We start from the raw sequence: 19431 nt of genomic DNA, 5'->3' as shown, positions 1-19431 counted from the left end.
CGGTTTGGTTCCAGCAATTGCATAAATAAATTAAACATCCATAAGAATTACTTTAACAACATTTTAATGTTAATCATCAGTCCATATAGTTCAGGGATTATGCGAAACAGCCTCTTACAATGTTGCTAGTGATGTAGTCAAGAAAGACAGTCATAAATATTCATATAAAGACAGAACACACTGAAAAAGTACTTCATTGAACCGTTTCTTTGTTAATTTGTTTTTTGCTCATTTTAAACCACAAGACCTCTTTTCTTAGTACTGTTATGTACATAGTGCAAAAAATACACGCTTGTTGTCAATAAACACTTTGATGGATGTGGCAACAAAAAGGCCCACAAGGACAGAGTACCTTTTATTAAACTACAAACACTATCAGGATCCAAATGTGACACTTATGCGCACAACTGACTTAATTAGATTTCACTTAGAACATGTTAAAATGGCTTTGGGAAATGGATGGGTGTTTTGCTTTTCTTAAATATACTATCAACACCTCTTAATACACTTGTAGTTAAAAGGCATTAGCAGTGTGAACGACGTCAGCTGTGCTTGAGCCAACAAGGGCCTTTCTCTACATAGCTTATCTTCGCTATCATGATAGTTGTAGTCGGACAATTTAAACAATGGTCTAACTGCTTTTGAACGAAACATCCTAGTTTTGGATTACAAACGAGATAGCGGCGGTGTATTAAAACAACATTATCAACCTCGTCACAACTTCATTAGAACGCCCAGAGCACAAACGGCGACAGTTTATATGAATTACTGAGAGGAACACATCCAGATGAAAATGACAATCCAGTACTGTACACAGAGACGCTACCTTTTTGCTTCTTAGAAGTTACATTCTCTTAAATTATCCAAATGCAGAACACATTCTGCAGACTGATAGGAGCCATTTGAGAAAACCCGGCTGTCGGGAAACTAGATAGTGACCAAGCAACCCAAAAAAAAATGTCCTCTTTCCTTCTTTCCCTCCCTCGTGGAGCGATGCAGCTAAGGGAGAAGTACTAACATGAACACAGTATGTACAAAAAGGTAAAGCTCATGAACACAGCAAAGCAAATGTTAGCTACATGCCTGTAAACAAACACTCACACCCACACACAGCTGTAAATGGTCTGCGCACAATTAAGACGGGAGCTGAGGAGTCACAAGGTCTCTGAAACTTTTCCAAACACTTGCTCCCAGAAATGGAGACTGTCAACTTGGGATAAGGAAAAATGGGAAAAGTTTCCTCCAGATTCAAGTGTTGCAGGTTACAGGTTAAACGTTGAACCTGCTGCCGCTTGGTCCTCGACCCCTCTCCGTGTTGTGCGAGTGTTCTGCACTGACGGATACCTGAGATTTGGGGCCTGATTTACTAAGACGTTAAACAGTGCGTGCTTAAATTGTGTGTTCATTTATTCAGACTGCATCAATCTGATGGGGGGGAACAGTTTTCACCAAAATTTGGAGAGAACCACAAACTATAAATAAGGTTTGAAGTGATGGAATAGGAACAAACGTATTACACGTTGAGGCGCTGAAATCTCACTCCGATCATGATCATGGATGTATCATCAACATTATCATCATGATCATCATTATGATCATCCTCATGTTCCATCCTGCCTAACACGGCACATCATAAAACTGCTGTGGGAGAGACCAGCACAATTGCTTTTCTGTGCATCGGCGTCATTTTAGTGCAAGGAGTTTTGTCATAGGCGATATGGCATGATGACTCCTTGGGATTAGCTCCGCGTCAGCCCTTATATCAATGATTCTCAAAGTGTAGGGGTATGTGGGCTCCCTCTAGTGGTATGTGAACAAATTGTATACTGTATGTTACAGTGGCTTGCATTCACCCCCCCCCCCCCCACAAATACAGTTCGTTAAGAATAGTACAATTGTTAAACTTTTAAAACAGTTTAGTTTAGGTTTTTGTTTTTTTTCCTATTTAGTTCACACAGGCACTAATGTTGCAGTGGCATACACTAATAGTAAATATATCTTTGCTGTCAGGTAGAAGCCTCGCATGTGCAAATATGGTCAATGTCATATTTTTTTCACAAATAAATACAATTGGGCTGTCTGTTATTGCATTATTTACCCAGTTTAAGTGTTGCAAAAAAGCTAAAAAAAAATTATATATATATATATATATATATATATATATATATATATATATATATATATATATATATATATATATATATATATATTTTAAAAAAAAATAACTTCGTTGAACATTCAACGTTCTGAGAAGTACTGGAAAACTGTGGGAGATGTGGCAAATTGTACAACCTCGATTTCAAGTCTGGATGCTTCTTTAGACAATGAGTGAAGTACTACTAATAATAATTCATTATAGAGACGCCTTTCTTGGCACTCAAGTACTAAACTATTGTCTGGTTAAGGGTTTGGTTTGAGCACAACTTGGATGTGCATGGCGCTGTATTCTACCATTTCAAATTAATGATAGCTAGGGGTGGAGGGGAAAATGATTTGAAAATCTGTTTAGCTTTAAAATACGAGTGTCAAACTGAACAAAATAATTTCACTTTATATCAAGATACGTACATTTATCTTTAAAGGAAATGCCGCATGTGCAGCACTGACAAGTTCATAATGTTAAAATAACACCAAGAACTCACTGCATATACTCGTTTAGCACCCCATGTAGTGATATGTATCAATCTTTTAGTTGTTTTTTTTTGCAACTATCATCAAGTCTAATTTAATGCAACTTAAAGCCAATACCCATGTTCTACTGCATAGACGCACACACATTCATATATTGTTTATATATTGAAGCTATGAATCAATTACAATTTTTAATCATAATTGGACATGACTTGCAACTAATCGCAAATCACGTTACATTTGTTGTAAATGCACAATAAAATCTTAGTCATACTTTAGCATAGAAGTAGACAAATATGGTTGGGTAATTTTATATGAAGTAATTCACAAAGTTAGATAAGTTAGGTATTAAAGTATTGTAAAACATTGAGTCATTAAGTCAGGTTTGTGTTAATTTTCTGCCACTCGGTGCCATTAGTGTTTCATGTTGGACATCGGTGACAGAAACACTATATTTTTCTTTTCAAATTCAGAGAAATTGGTATATGAAGCAACTTTTGAACTCCATTTTGTTCACTGTAAATTCATTATTGATAAATTATGTGATAGTGACTCCTTTACACAACATTGTATGTAGAATAAAGCCTGAATAACATCCATCCATTTTCCAAACTGCTTATTCCTCACAAGGGTCATGGGGCATGAACAACTTGTATTTACATTTTTTTGCCTCTTCTGCATCATATTTAATGTTTTTATACCATTTAAGGCTTTAATTTGAGCCAAGTCCATTTATTACTTTCAATACTTTTTTATGACCCACGGAAACCCTGTTTTATTGGTGCAGGTTTTATGTCAAATACTGTAAACGTGATATTGGATTATTTTTAAGTGTAATAATTAGCGACTGTTTAGCCTCTTCAAAATGTTTTTTTTTTTTTTTGGGGGGGGGGAGAGAATGTTAATTGCAGTGATGTTGGTTACACACAATAATAAAGGTATATTCCCAAATTAAACAAAGCAGATTTTTTTTCCCGGAGAATTCATGATTTTGGAGATGTGACGATTTTGCCTGACAGCAATGATACTATTCAGGAATATAACATCTGCCTCGGATTTCATGAACAGGCAGGCCATCAAGGCTATACACATTAATTTTGATCAGGTTATTGGCACTTTGTGTAAAAATTTTAGAACCACAGCTGTAGATCACTGAGAAGCTCCATTATTCCATGATTAATAGACAATATGCCATTAAAATTGTTGTTTGTGGAAAAGATTGGTTACTGGCTAGTTGATCAGCTTCAGCGCCTGTTTTTGCGCACGCAATTCTTGAGTAAATCAGGCCCTAGGTGCGAGATTAGGTCTGGTGTCAGGGTGTGGAGATGCAAGGAGAACAGCTGCTGGTTTTATGAGATGACGTGAGAGAAACCAGACAGGAAGCGGAAACTGAGGAGGAACCAAGTCAGGCCGTGACCTCCTTGGCCTCCACCTGCTCTTTGCTCTCCACATTGGTATCCATGATACCTTCTGAAACGAGGCCTTCCTCCTTCTCACTCTGTGCTCTCTCCTCCTCTTCTTCCTCTTCCTCTTCTTCCTCCTCCTCATCCTCTTCCTCATCCTCATCGTCCTCCTCCTCCTCCTCCTCCTCTGTACTGTCCTGGCTCTTAGCCAGCTGCATGTTCTCCAGGGTCTTTGACACCCACGACTCGATACGGCTGTTGAGGGTGGGCACTTCCACGGAAATGGGTTCAGGTGTGTAGTCCTCCTCTTCCTCATCCTCCTCATCTGCCTCCTCCAACATGCCGGGGACCAGGGTGGAGGTGGTGGAGGTGATGGAGGAGTTGAGCGGGCCCCTGCAGCTGCCGTCCAGCGAGCCCGTCTCGGTGCTCTGCTGGGAGGCCAGCTCCAGGCGGTCGTCGACCCGGACCTCATCGCGCTCGCCGTGAGCCGGCGTTGGGACTGCCGTTCTCTGCGGGACGGCGCTTGTGGCTACTGCCGGGGTCTCGTTGTCTCTGTGGGGGGCAACGGAAGGGGGAGGGGCGCTTCTTTCGGCCTCTACTGGCTCTGGAGCATCTGAAGTTTCAACCATACTTCTCCAGTTGGTCTCTGCAGGAAATGGGAAAGGCTTGATGAACATTTTCTTATGGCAAACACCCAAATTATGAGGTACACCCGCTTTTTTTTTTTGGAGTCATGCATGTAAAATATGTTCATGACAATACAAGTTCTGACACTCATGCTGCCAGGTGAATACACAGGTTTATTGTATCCTCTGTAATCTAGTGGAAGAGGATTCAATAGTTCTGCCTGTCACTGGCACTGAGTGATGATCAAAGACATTTGCAAGATATACAGTACGACATTTGGACCAATCAAGTAAAATAGAGATCCGGACGTCACGTGACTATTTCTCTGAACACGCCCCCTGTGGCAGGAAACAATGGCGAAGAGGGCAAAAACTAGCGTTTTATCCGTCAACTTTCCGCCCAAGAGCATTGACAGTCACTTTGACGAAAAGGACATGATACATGCGAGAAGTGGACATGTTGGATTGGCAATGAAGTGGACTGTTTTTTTTTTTTTTTTTTCTTTTCAAATCGGTGACACTGCTACATGGAATTACCCTCCCTCTTGCTGGTGAGCGCTTTCAAATCTGATCATACAAAGGCTTTTCAAGTTTTTACAATCTAGATTTATTTCCTCTTTATGTGTGCTCAAAATGCCATCGAAGTTAGCAGTTTCATGCAAGTCTTGCAGTGTTATTTATGTATGTTTGCAACTTAGCAGCTGCTAATTCGGCCACGGCCGCTTCATTTATATTGTAAAAAGTCTTCTTTCTGGTGTTGGTCAGTTAATAAATTCAACTGTGTAGTATCCATTAAACCGTAGCAGCACAAATGAACAAAACTGATTATTTCCCCCACATTTTGTGTGTGGTAACAGTTAGCAACTGCTGATTTAGCCACCATGTACAAAGTGAAACAGTGGCTACGCATTGGTTCCTCTTTTGGTAGCCTGGAGCATGCTTGGTTCTTTTTTTGCCTCTTCTCATTGTGGCAGTTGGTCCACAGCAGCTGTCGATCATTGTTAAAGTGTGGCGTTTTCCGTTTACTCAAAGTGGCAGGCGAGTGGCAGTGGCTTACGGTCAGTTTGGGACGTGTCAACGTCCGGATCTCTATTGGCAGTCAAAACAAAGAAAGGTACATGAGGGATCTCACCATACTCCTTCTCATTGACTTCCGAGATGGGCTCAGATATGACGGAGCAAAAGGAGGTAGCGGAGGCTGCAGAGTGGTTACGTGAATGTCCCATGTGGTGTGGGACTTTCTTGATGTGTTTCAAAGCCTCCTCTGCCTGCTCTTGCTCCAGAGATGAAACCATGTCCTTGTAGGCCTTCCTGGCTTCTTCTGTTAGTGACACCAGGTGGTTAAATAGACCCTGAAAGAAGCAGATGAGAACATGTATTCTCTTTTCTGGAGAACTAAAAATGAAGTGTAATATGAGTGTTGTCGTACCTCAGCTCCAGAGTAGTTGAAGATGCCAACCACACTAACAGCCACTAGTTTGTTGACGCAGCGTCCAAGCGCTTTTTTGCCCAAAGCAAACACAAACGGGATCCCCTGCTCTCTGGCCATAGCAATTACATTGTAAAGAGCTTCATCCAAACCACCTGCAACACAGCATGCAAGTCATAGAAATGGTCAAAATCCGGAAATATAAACAATTCTTTCAAAGAGAAACGATGCGGTGCATTCAAAAACTAACAACAAAGCAGGATGTCTCAAACGCGGATGAATAACACTATCAATGAATTAAGCCTAAAAACACCACCAAGAGTCCACCAAATTTGACCTGAGAACACGAACAGCAAATATCTCGAGGCTAAGCATCAGCTCTCACCTTTGGCTTGGATCTTTTCACAGTTCGGCGAGATGATGACACACTTGATCTTGCGCAGTTTCAAGTGCTTGGTGACTTCTCTCAGGCCCATGACGAGGCGGCGTTTGGACTTGGCCTTGTTGGGATCCTTCTGGTAGAAATGGTCTTGGAAGCGGACCAGCTCCTGTAGCAGCAGCGTCACGCTCTCGTCAATCTCCTTGCTCAGGACTTGGTTACAGTACCTGTGGAGGGCAACAACATGACACCACACTTTAGATGTAGTGATGGCAAGGTAAAGGAAAATAGAAATCATGGCTAACACTGCAGCAACTTGTAGCCTATATACACACTTTTAATATCACTTTGGGATGATCAATGACAGTTTTGAATAAGGTAAAACAAATTGAAATACACAACATCTTAAGCTTTTAAGTTATTGCCGTGATGATGCATCAAGATGGTGGTCACAGCAGAGGACAAGAAAGGCCATTTGGAGGATATAAATGCAAAATGTGTTGGAGATGGGTGAGCAAGGACAATAGGCCTACAGCACAAGACACAAAGACACGTTTGTGGCTACTTGCATACATTTTTGCTGAGGAGGCACAATGTGTCAGACATCTGTGCCATCCTCTACAATTCTGCATTGTACAAAAAGGTCCGCCTTGACAAAAAATACCCGCTAACTACCAGACGCTTCTCCCAGTCCAGGCTATTTTTGGGTGGAACAACTATTGGCCAGATTTCTGAGAGCAATTACGAAAGTGAGTCACTTACTCTCTGAAACGTCGACTGTGGATTATTGTGATTGCGTTTGAAGCCATGGGACTCCCGATGCCAGAGCTTGAAGGAGAACCCTGTGACACAGGGGTGATGCTGTATGGCGAGTTCTGACTGGCTGGGGAGAGGGACGCATCACTGGGCACACTCAGGCCATTTTCTGTGACAAAGAGATAAAAGGAACTGTTAACTAGGATTTGTTGGAAACAATACTCCTACATTTAAAATTACTTCACCTTCTTGAGAGGCAGGCTCTTGGGAAAGATCTTCAGTAAAATGTAAACAATCATCTCCATGCTCTTCTTGGCCAGACGACTCTTGCGCCATGTTCGTTTTACCTTTTTTGTCTTCTCTTTCCTTAAGAATAATCTTTAAAAACAAAAAACAAAAACAAAAAAAACAGAAAAATAGACTGAGTTTTTGCAATACTTCAAGATGTATTTCTTCTATTTTCACTTCTTTTAATTTGTTACCATTGCACACGTAACGGAAAAAAAGAACTTGACAATATTTGGACTATATTGTAAATTAGGCCCATTGTGCTTCCGTCTCTCCTGACTCATTAGTATCAACCATTAACCTTCTTGAGAGCTGTTGGTCGTTTGACTTTGGGCACTTCCCGCTCCTTCCCTCTTTTCATACGGGGAGCGGTGGAATCCAGTGGGTTATGGGAGCCCAAGTGTGGTTGAGGATGACCCTTCAACATAGCTGCCAAGCTGCCTGTACTGTGGAATGGCGTAGTTGTTCCAACTACAGGAAAATAAAACAGAGTGAGTAGACGTGTAGACAAAAAAAGCAAAGAATTCCAAGAGGGATATTTGAATGCTAAACATCAATTCAGGCTGGAGTACCTGCGAAAGATAGTGGCTTGGTATTGGTGATCTGTCTGGCCTTCATTGCCTGCTGCTGTTTAGCCAAATCTGCCAGCATGTCTCCTAAGTCTAGCGTGACAGGAGTTTTGCTCTTCTTGCCTGCTGCCTTGGTGAGAGCCTCCTGTTACGAAGGAATAGACAGAACAAGGTCACTCGACTAAAGCAGTTGACTCCAGATGAGTTAGTATAACTCTTGAATGCATAACACAATACCTGTAATTTTTGCTGTTCCATACTAATCTCAGAGTATTCCTGAGCAGCGGCCACAGCAGCAGCCAGGGCCTTCTTCCTCTGGCTCTTGGCCCTCTTGGCAACAGATGTGGTAATAGGGATCGGTGTCTGCACAATGTTGATGGGCGAGTTTTCCGCTAGGTTTTCTAGCTGTGATAAGAAAACATCATCAGCACATAGAGCTTACCAAACCGGGAAGTTTGGTTTGGTTCGGTTCTAGAACACTTTTTTTTTTCCTGAGTACAAACTTCTGAGTTTCAAATGAACCAAACAAACATTTTCAGGTACTCTTATTGCCAACACTAACCAATGGTTTTGTATTTATCAATCAGCATCCGGCAAGTGGAGCCAGACACTCAGTCATTTGAAATATCAGCCCACAGTATTGGACCTTGTCTGCTTTATGTATTTTTTAGGCAGAGTTGACTATCAAACTAGCAATAATTTTGCAATATTTTGTATATGTGACTATTATTGTCATTCTCATTAAAATAAAATATAATAATAATATCTAGCAAGATTCTGTAAAATTCTGTTCAAAGTTGGATGCTTACCACATCGATCTTTTTTTTTTTTCTTTTTTTTTTTTTAAAGTCCAAAACAGCAATAACATGGAAATGTGCTATATTGCAACATAATCTTAACTCGAAGACAACCACTGCGCATTCCTGGTCACATGCATACTGTACACAACTTATTACAAGTGCCACAGCAAAATCTTAGGGAATGTTGTTTCCTCCATTTAACAAAGTCAAGCGGTAATCAAAAATAAAATATTGACTGAATTTGAAAGTGTACCCTATCAACAAAAATTTGCTAAACTTTCTGGAAATTAACGAGAAATATTCCAACCCTTTCAAATCCACCGTGTGGCAAAATAAACCAGATGAGAGTTTACCGGTCCAAAATGTTAGCAAGCCGGCATTCCTTGTATAACTGTATTCATGTTGACTATAGATATTCTGAAACCTACCAGATTTCTATGCAGTTTTGGCTGCATTTGCGTCTGGGCTGGAACTGCTTCTGCCTTGGTGCAACGCTGCACACCACCTCCAGTGGGCAAGTCTGGGAACTCATCTCTCTCATCTTCATCCTTGTAATGTGTAAAATACATCTTAAAGCGAGAAATACAAAGTGGAACCAGTGAAACGGTACATCAACCAGCTATTTGTTTCTCACTTCAAAGTAAAGGGGTTCCGGAGCAATCTCATCACGTGTGACCAGTGCTGGCTGCAGTCTCTGTTCTGACTTGTTGGGAAGACCACGCCCTGGACAGGCACTGTGAAAATCCTAAAAAAATAAATAAATAAAAAATAAAACAAGCCTAAGTTGTTTAAAAATAATAATGAAAAATAATTTAGATTTTTATTTATTTATTTTAAAAAAAATATGCTTTTAGCCTTTGTATATTTGTTTGCCGGTACATGAGAAATAATGTCAACAACTGCAAAAAAAAAAAAAGGTTATATACAGTGCACTCCATAATTATTGGCACCTCTGGTTAAAATTAATAAGCCTGTAACTAATTCAGTTTTCATTGCAGATGAATACTTTCATACTGGAAATTGTAAAAATGGTTAAACAAAATTATAAGATAAAGAAAGCATCTTAAATAAACAAGGGTTGCCAATAATTGTGCAGGGCAGTGTGTATCAATATAAGCAATAAACTCCAGTGGTCTGCACCTTGGAGAATTTACTCTGTTCAGGATTCTTCCTCTGGTCTGTTCTGTGGAAATTAACCCATGTACCTGCTAGTAGAGACAAAGATCCACAACTGATTAGAAACTATAGTGCATTAGACAGTGCGCTGTAAATAACATCCTTAACTGAGGCCATTAAAACAAGGGAGCTCTAGCCCAACAGACACATGCAAAAATTCCACGTCCATGAAGGCAATGGTGTTCAGTTTTACCCTTTCATGCAGTAAAATTATTCAAATTTTATTAACAGTCACACCCAAATAGTAACTCAAGTTATTAACATCTAGTAAAGCTTAGATCACTCTTGACTATGTAAAACAAAACTGAGCATTATTATCTTGGTAATGGCATTTTTTCTTTCAAGGGATTCCGCAATTGTAGTGTATCTTATTAGGTGAATTTGAACTTACTTGTCATCACACCAGTCTCAATTCCCTACAAAAAACAAAACAAAAACATATTGCAGTTAACCTATAATAGTTGATTTGATGGTTGATAAGATGCACTTTGATAATTGCTACACTTGCATTTTGATTATTATAAAACTGATTCATCTGAAACATGTTCACACGTCACAGAAAAAGTGTTGCCAAACAGAACATTTGGGCAGCCAAGCTAACAAAATGCATCACAGTTAAGCAGCCTGCATGTTGCCATACGGTGGATGATGTGGACGTCTCTGCTGTCCGATGCGTTACTCCTGCTGCCTGTTTATGTTTGGGGCTACAATATCCACTGTCGCTGTCTATATCGGCTTCACTGGTGCCCTGATCACTGTAGCTTTCGGCTGCCTGCTGCCTCTTCGTTTGGTTCTTCCACAGACGTGGACTGGCAGGCTCCCCAAAACACCGCCCAGATACCTCACCTGGGAAATCTAACAGATTAGACATTAATATAGTATTGTCAAATATACACACTCAACAATCACAGTACATGTTTACTTCATTAGTTCTCCCTTCACCACTAAGATAAAGTTGGACGAATAATTAAAAGTACAGTCCAGAGTCAAAAGAGCATCAACTGTCCATAATTATAAAGCCTGACTTATCCTCCACGAAGGAGGCGTAACCAGCCAATTAACAAATAACAAACCTGCTATTGTCAACAGCTGATCTGTGTTTTGCAGAGTGTTTTTCTAGTTTAGCAATAAATATCTTTCGGCAGAGGTTAGGGTTAGGGTTGGCCGTTTCATTTTATGAAACATTGTCTGAACACTATTATTTTGATTTAAATTATTTGAATAATAAATCCACACAGATAAATATACATGTCTGGCACAAAACTGAAGTGGGAGGGAATTCATCCATGCTGACAGAATCATTACAGGTGACATCATGGCTTGCACAAATGTTAAATAACCCAACTGGAATCTCTACATTCCCCATCTGTTTAGAAGCCCATTTGCACCATAAACTTGTATAACCAGATGCTGCTGTTCTTGGCAGCAAGCATAACTTCCTCACTAAATCGAAAGTAACATGCTTTCATTCAAAGAAACTCTTGTTTAACATCACCATCTTTTGCTGCTCCTGCGGCAAGAAGAACATTACCTGTCTGCTGGGCTGCATCCACCAGAAGTACTTTCTTAGTCCAACCATCATGACCTATATTGCACACTTCCTTCTGCACAGTCAAAGTCCTGTTTGGGGGGCGGCGACCCCTCAGTGGCTGGCAAACACCTAAATGTTGCTGTTTTGCATAACAGTGACGGAAAGACAGTTTACTTAGTATAATCATCTTCAACATGCAAATACAACAATACAATGGAACCTTGACTAACAAGTTTCATTTGTTCCATGACCAAATTGAAGTGCTGACACGCCAAAGTTTAAAGTCATCATATTTTACGTCAACTTTCAAGCACAATTTAAATAACTATATTAGCGGCAGGTTAATAAGAATTACGGGCACAGAGATGTTTGAGAACATAGAGGGACAAAATTCATCTCTAAGGTCTCTTGATTTTCATAAACAAAGGGGTAACAAACACTTTTGTCTATGTGAGGATGTGACGAGTGAATAGTTAACCCGTTTTACCTTGGGGATATTAGGTCGGACCATGCCTCTCCCTCGGTGATTCGCTATCCCGTATGCCGGCCCAAGCGGAAGAGGCCTTTCGCTAACATCTGCCGAGACTGGGTTAACAACCCCGGGCTGCACTGGGCCTGGATAGGTGCCAGGAAATGGCTGGTAGAAGCCCATCACAGGGGGGCATGGGGCAGGCATAATCTGATAGTAGGTATAGTCATTGGACACAGGTGGCTGAGGGGAAGACATGATTGGGTAGGCCAGGTAGGGACCACCGGGGCCAGGGTTAGGCTGATGCCAGCGCATGTCTCCTCCATTGTACATTGGATGCTGCCTGTGAAGAATAAGCGAAGACTAGTTTATGATTTTAGATTTTTGTTTGATGCTTTCTATTTAAAAATAGCTGAGAAGCGTCAAAGAAGTCGCTAAAAACACTGTTTGTAAACCAACTCCTCTCTGTTTGCAGCCATGGTGTTAAGTGTAAATTCATCCCGGCAAATCCAATCGAATCGCCCAGCCCTAGTGCATACTCTACCATGCTGATCTGGTTCTGAGCATAAAATGCACATATTTAACTAAAAATAAATACACCAACAAATATAGTAAGATGTTAAGAGAGAAATGCCTCTTCAGGAGGGATTGTTGCATCTGAGGCACCACAACAAAGTACATGATGGTTAATTAAGATGTTGTGTTCATGCTACAGAAAGGTGACCACTATAGCAGTCATTTCCTTGCATTCAAATAGTGCGGAAGGAAACAAAGGAGCGGATGTGTGCAGGATATAGAAGATCACTAGTGTGGACAAAAAGGAGCTGCTGGAAGCTGGTTGTGGTGCCATGTCCACTTGGGAACTCTGGGGCGGTATCTTTTCCTTAACCACACTACAAAAAAATACATTGTTGAGATACCGCACTTGTGGTCAAACATGTTTTCATAACTGAGTTTTGGTTTCTCCTAAAGTTCTACGAAACAAGTGTGAAACCATATAAATGTGTAAACTCCTTGCAAGTTGCAATGAACCTCCTCGGCACATATTTTTAAAACAGGAAAGAAAGAAAAAAAAATTGCAAACGAGTTACTGCCACTCTGTTTCACATGTACATCCTGAAGATGGGAAAGTCCCCAAAAGAGATTCCATTGCTACTTTGCATGAGATAACTCTTCCATTCAAAAGGTTTGTCACATGCAATTTAAACTCAGCTAGGCATGAGAGACGAAAGTAACCACCAGAAATCATGCTAATGTGGTGCCGCATATTAGCGGTCCATTTCGCAACCTGTGACACTGACAGTACCTGTTGGGTTGGTTCTCCTGAACAAAAGGGTAGCAGGTGATGAGGTAGCTCGGTATAGGAGGTTCCACCCCTCCGTTGCCCCCTCCTATACTTCCGCCAGCTACTCCTCCACCCGGCTCTCCAGACAGACTCATGGTGACCAGGGACCCTTCGAGACCTTTCCTCTGTGGGATGAACGGTTCCACTTCAGCTGAAAGTTTCACATCCTGTAAAATGTAAAGCTTGATTATTAGTTGGAATGGGAGCAACAGAACTAAATTCATCATTAAAGGTAATTGATCCCTTCCTCAACAAGATTTACAATTGCCTCTAATATGTCACAAGATGGCAGTCAAGGTCTCCCTTTGTCATGGCTATGGGCCAACTAAATGAAGCTCATGCATTCGACCTCAGAATTCAGTATCAATCATGAAAGCTCAGTCCAGTGAACCGCAGTAAATGTATCTTTTCATGATGTTTACTTATTCTTTTTCTTGCTTTTCACCAATGCAGTTTTTATTCCAATAGACAAAACAGCCTCAACAAGGGTTCAGTAAAATTTAACAGCAGAAGAATTTTGGTGTGTGCTAACTCACTTGCACACACCAACATACTCATACTTACAGTTACAAGAGGGTGTGCACGCTTGTGCACCCACATTACCTCAGTTATTTTCAGTTTTGTTTACTTTTTTTTCCTTCAACACTCCAAAACTTTTTTTTCTTAAATCCTAGTGGAGTAATACATATTATGCATCACATTAATGATGATAGAAAATTAGGGCTGCACAATTATAATAAAAAAAAATATTGATATCGCAATATTGGTCCATGTAACACGCAAAGACGTGCAATCAGTTTCATATGGAATATTATGCTTTTACCTGTATTTGACCAGTCAGACACCAACTAAAATGTAGTTATCATATATACATATACATTTATCGTGAGGTAATTACAATTAATTATCTAGGATTACATTGAGGTCACTTATTTTTTTTATTTTCCCTTACAGGGTACTTCTGTGCCCCACCATGTTGTGGTTTTCATGTGTTTGTTGGGTTTTGGGTGTGTCTATGGGTAGGATCATGGGGATTTTTTTTTCCTCTATTGTATTATGGATGTCCAGCACTTTGAGTTGCATTTTGAACGTATGAAAGGTGCTATAAATAAAGTTGATTGATTGATTGATTATTTTGCTGAATTAAAAAATATATATATAATTCTTTCATTAGTTAATAAAAATGTCATTTATTTTGGTACATGTTAAATATCGCTATATTCAGGAACTAATGCAGATTTTCCATTATCGTGTGCTGCCCTAAAAATTGCCACATTTTTTTGCCAGTTTTTGTTGGTGAGGGATGGGGGGTGGTGGAGGGTTTGAATGTCATTATGTCTTTTGTTTTAATGTACAGATGTGTTTGTGTTTTTAGAAAAATAGATTTTTGATCTGTTTAAAAGAGGAAAAGGAAACTAAACTACTACTGTTAACATATCCAAGAATTTTCCACAGACTTAATTAACTTGTGTCCATGATCTGTCATACTATAAAAGACAGATTGGATTGAGTCATTTATTTGTTGAAAATATTTTTAAAAACATGGTCCTTGTTGACTTCTTACTGTGTCCAAGACAGCCAATTAAAAAGAGGGGTGAGCGAGTTCAGCGAACAAAGAGGCTTCCTAATTTCTCTCGAACAGTGCTCGGGATGCAAGTTACACTGAAGTCTGTATATGTAACACAGCCAGCTATTGTGTCCCACCACCATTGGTGGTGGGTGGTTTATTTCCCCTTCCAACTTTTCCTTCACACATCCACAAATGTCATCTTGTCTAAATAGAATTTTAGCAGATTAAGCCTGGATAGCCAATTCACTGAAACTAAAAAGTGACATTGACTCAAAATGCAGGATATGGCTGCAAGTGATTGTTTTGTAGTGGTACAAAAGCCTGTCGTGGTACTTGCAAGTTCACGGGCAGGTGACTGATTATCTGCCATTTGCGCGTTAGATTCAGCTCGTCATGTCATTCTAAGAACAAACCTCTGATGAACTGTTAAAAACAAACAAACACTAAACCCACAAAAAAATGCTCATAATATCAAATAAAACTTGGTTCCAAAGTGGTGTAATAAATTATTATATATTTAGTAGGACATTGAAATGCACCGATACGAAAAAGGCTCCCATAGCAGGCTGTGATGGGATTACATCTGAGAGGATAAGCGCGACAGCAACACAAGATAAGCTAATTACAAAGCATGGACCAACGTAGAGGTCACACGTGCATAAGTTGTGAAAGTTCAATTTAGAACTCACATCAGAGGTAATAATGATAATTGTAATGTGGCACTGTGTTTTGAATGGCTCCAAGAGCACGGAACCCTTAACTGACTGTGTTTGTACGTGTCAGCGAGCGTGAAGGAGAATAGCTGCAATTGTGAAAGTTGCATTGAGGTCACTGGCAGATGTGCATCCTTTGGGGATGGTACAGCCAACAAATAGGGACCCACTGAAACGTTTGTTTTGCAAAAAAATAAGCATCTTTGCGCCATAGAAGTGCTATACAGTACACGTGTCATTTACCATTATTGTTATTATTAGGAAATGACACTTTTTAACATTGCACCCATATATGTTGTGTACCTGTGCTGACTGAGATATGTGGACTGAGACTTTCAAGATATGATTAAGGGCTATACATATAAATAAACTTGACTTGCCATGTGCACAGTAAAAATCATCACTGCAATGGGAAGACTTCAACTTATACAAAGAATATAAAAATAAAAAGACAAAAAAAGAACAATTACAAATAACTAAGTATTAGGGCTGCACGATATTGGAAAAACATGCGATATGCGATATACTTGTTGAACATAGCGATATCGATATTATTGCGATATTTAACATACCTAAAGAATTTACATTTTTATAACCTAATGAAAGAAAAACATTTTTCATGGGGCAAAATAAGCAACCTTAATGTAATCTTAGTTAATTAATTGTAATTATGTCTTGATAATTTTCAACGATTGAATGGCGATGCACATTTTAGTTAGCATCTGACTGGTCAAATTCATATAAAAAGCATAAAATTCCATATAAAACTTATTGCATGCCTTTGCGATATGCATATTGCAAGGGCCAATATCGCGATATCGATATTTTTTCGATATATTGTGCAGCCCTACTAAGTATAAGTACTGAAAGAAAGGTGAGATAGGGAATGCTCAATATAATCAATTTTAGCATTCATTCAATATCCACGCACTAATACTCTTTGCCCTTATTAGTAAGACAATTCAGCACACTAGTAGAATGGCTGTATTACCAGTAATTTCTTTCCACTACTGTATGACATTCCTGGACCCGGATAGGACAGCTTTGGCATACTAGGACAATTATGTATAACTAGCAAGGCAAAAATGTGCACTTATTGACATCTGCACGCAACTCGTTGTTGCAAGTGCTAGATGATGCCATTTGTAGCACATTGCTGTCAACTAGTACAATATTTTTCCTCACTAGCTCGCAAAGTTGTCCCACGAGTGATCTGAAATGTCATGTATGGTGAAAAAAAAAAAAAAAAAAGGTTACTACGCTTACGCTACAGTTGTAACTTGTTACATTAGTTGTTCTACGAGTGCGCTGACCTAGTTTAGACAAAGCACATATAGGCTCTCCCAGCGTTTAATTAGCCCTGCGGCACCACCAGGCTTTCCTTATTAAGCCCCCCAAGGCAAATTTCGCTCCTGATTGGTCGACAGTTTCTGTGGATGTGTCCTTGGCTTCCTCGAGTGCCAGTTTTGAATGTTGTGTTTACGAACGACGACGGACAAATGTTGGGCAGCAGGTTGTACTTGTAGGCCAAACACCATACTAGTACATTTTAACAAATCTCAAAGAAACCAAATAAAAGCTCTTATGTTTGTTATGGCAAGTTGTACTTATATATAATTCATTTTAGATGTTTAACCACCTCTTTAAGGCCAAGTTTTTCCTCACTATAGGAAATCAAATCATGGATGGCAATGCACTTCTTGAATTTCAATGAAAACAAATCAGAAGTTATGGTGTTTGGCCCCATGGCTCTTGTACATCCCACCCTGTTGGCTTATGCCCTTGGTGTCTTAACCAAAGCCAACAGTCTCAAGCTTGAGATTTAAATAGGACACTAAGGACAGTGATTTTAAATTGCTCCGGCAAATTGGTGCTGTTGTTCAATTCAGCTTTTATCTTAGGCACCTTGGATTGGTAACGCCTTTACTTTAACAGAAGCACTTAGAAACAGTAACCCATGCATTCGTTACATCTAAGTGGGATTACTGTGTGATGCTTTATTTTGGAGTCTGCCGGTCTTCCCTCAAGCATCTCCAGTTGGTCCAAAATGTGGGTGATCATCTCCAAACTGGAGGTCGTAAGAATGTGCATAGACCTTAAATTTTGGCCTCACTTCACTTCCCTGTCAACTATTATAAGATTCTTTTGTTTTTACATCTTCAAACTCACCCCACCTTATTTCAGGTGACCTGCCCGGTGCCTCAAAGGTCAGTCAGTATCCATCCATTAATTCCATTTTTAAAAGTTGTCTCAAAACAACATTTTATTCTTTGGCTTTCGAGTCAGCATAAAACTTGGCATTGCTTTAGTGCTTGTTGAATTTACTCTCTTTAAGTTATTAGCTTTCACTGTTTTTTTTTTTAAAGTGCCCTATAAATAAAGTTGAGCTAGTTATATCAAAAGGTACGACGTAGATTATGGCACCATGTTTTGTTGACATTCACCCATAAGAGCTCACCACACCTCGTGACGTCACATGCCAAAACACTATCACGCCGAATGTTTCTGCACTCGTCACACACACACGCCAGTGGAATGTCATAAATGCTGAAGAACCAGACCTTCTTCCCCACATTATTAAACCTCAGCGCCTCACCTAAAAACACTCTCTCGCATTCCTTGGAATGGCTGTATGAGTTTATTTTTCGTCGATAGGGACTGAATAAATACATTGTCGCTCAGCTGTTGCTGCTTCTAACAGTCTTTCAGTGACAGCTGAGATGTTTTGGCTCATGTAGCTACAAGCCAAGTTAGCATCAACATAGACATACCGCTCTCATTGCAGAAGGCAATGAAAAACAATATAGAGGGACAAAGATCATATTACATATCCTTAATCCTCCACAAAACCATAATAAACTTGTGACCCAGATAAAAATCAAACAGAAAAACAGTATCAATGGATAATAGCCTTTATGTGAGAAAAGCCTTTGCCGTTAGCTCTACCGACAATCTAGGCAACAACTGCTCTGCTGCCCATCTAAAAACAACGTGTTCTTTAAATGTCTATATACACACATTTAAAAAAAAAAAATGCAACATTATAGTGCGGAATTAAGGAAAGTGAATTACCTTAATGCCACTTGCATCCATGTCAGTCACCGACACGGCGCGTGTCCGTCATTGACCCCACAGTGGACGTCAGGATGTGGGCCTTTTTATCTTCTTCATGGTAAATGATAACAATCTCCGGCGGTTCAACAAGATCTACGCTCAGCGGCCCTAACTGAATGTACAATCGGGCTTTGAGGCGCAGAAGCGTCCGCTTGCTGTGCGTTAGCTCCAAGCGTTTCCCAGTGGCGATGAAGACCGTCCAGTGGAAACGGGAGTCACCTGAGCGGAAGTAGTTGAGCCCCAGCGATACTCCTATTGGCTGGAATATGTTCCTCGTCCAATCGCGTCCAGGCAGGCACAGTCTCTTTAATAAGTGACGTCAGACAAACTCAGCATGGAGACTACAAAGTTTACAGACCTTTTCCTTTTTATGTCAAATTGTTATTTTTGTCGTGAATGTTAGTAAGTAAAGATGGAACCTTTGAACTGATGTTTTATGTCCTAACGCTGTGAATGTTAAAAGCAGAGTTTCAATAAAAAAAATACTGAATTTTACACACCTTTGTTCTTTTTTGTTATATTGACAGAGGATGTTACTAAATTTTCAAGTTATGTATCGTGTCAAAAAAGTTTACATAACTCCTGCTCAGATCCCAGGTTTCTGTGATATAAATATGAGACCAATTTAAATA

At 39.9% G+C, this 19431-nt stretch overlaps 1 protein-coding gene across 1 annotated transcript; it reads right to left on the bottom strand.

Annotated features, from left to right (window-relative positions):
- Positions 1 to 47: 47 nt before the first annotated feature.
- Positions 48 to 19013, bottom strand: secisbp2l (SECIS binding protein 2-like). Its single transcript, XM_077519355.1, has 18 exons — positions 18758 to 19013; positions 13364 to 13569; positions 12076 to 12400; positions 11589 to 11727; positions 10698 to 10912; positions 10449 to 10473; positions 10022 to 10089; positions 9516 to 9626; positions 9310 to 9429; positions 8319 to 8486; positions 8085 to 8226; positions 7814 to 7983; positions 7470 to 7602; positions 7231 to 7393; positions 6475 to 6695; positions 6090 to 6244; positions 5793 to 6012; positions 48 to 4680 (listed from the first exon to the last, which is right to left on the bottom strand). Exons 1-18 carry the CDS (start codon positions 18776 to 18778, stop codon positions 4037 to 4039), a joined length of 3246 nt encoding a protein of 1081 aa, XP_077375481.1. The 5' UTR covers positions 18779 to 19013; the 3' UTR covers positions 48 to 4036.
- Positions 19014 to 19431: the final 418 nt, after the last annotated feature.

This window comes from Festucalex cinctus, chromosome 4 (genome assembly GCF_051991245.1).
Source record: "Festucalex cinctus isolate MCC-2025b chromosome 4, RoL_Fcin_1.0, whole genome shotgun sequence".
NCBI classification, from domain to species: Eukaryota; Metazoa; Chordata; class Actinopteri; order Syngnathiformes; family Syngnathidae; genus Festucalex; species Festucalex cinctus.
This window is presented reverse-complemented; position numbering and strand designations above follow the sequence as displayed.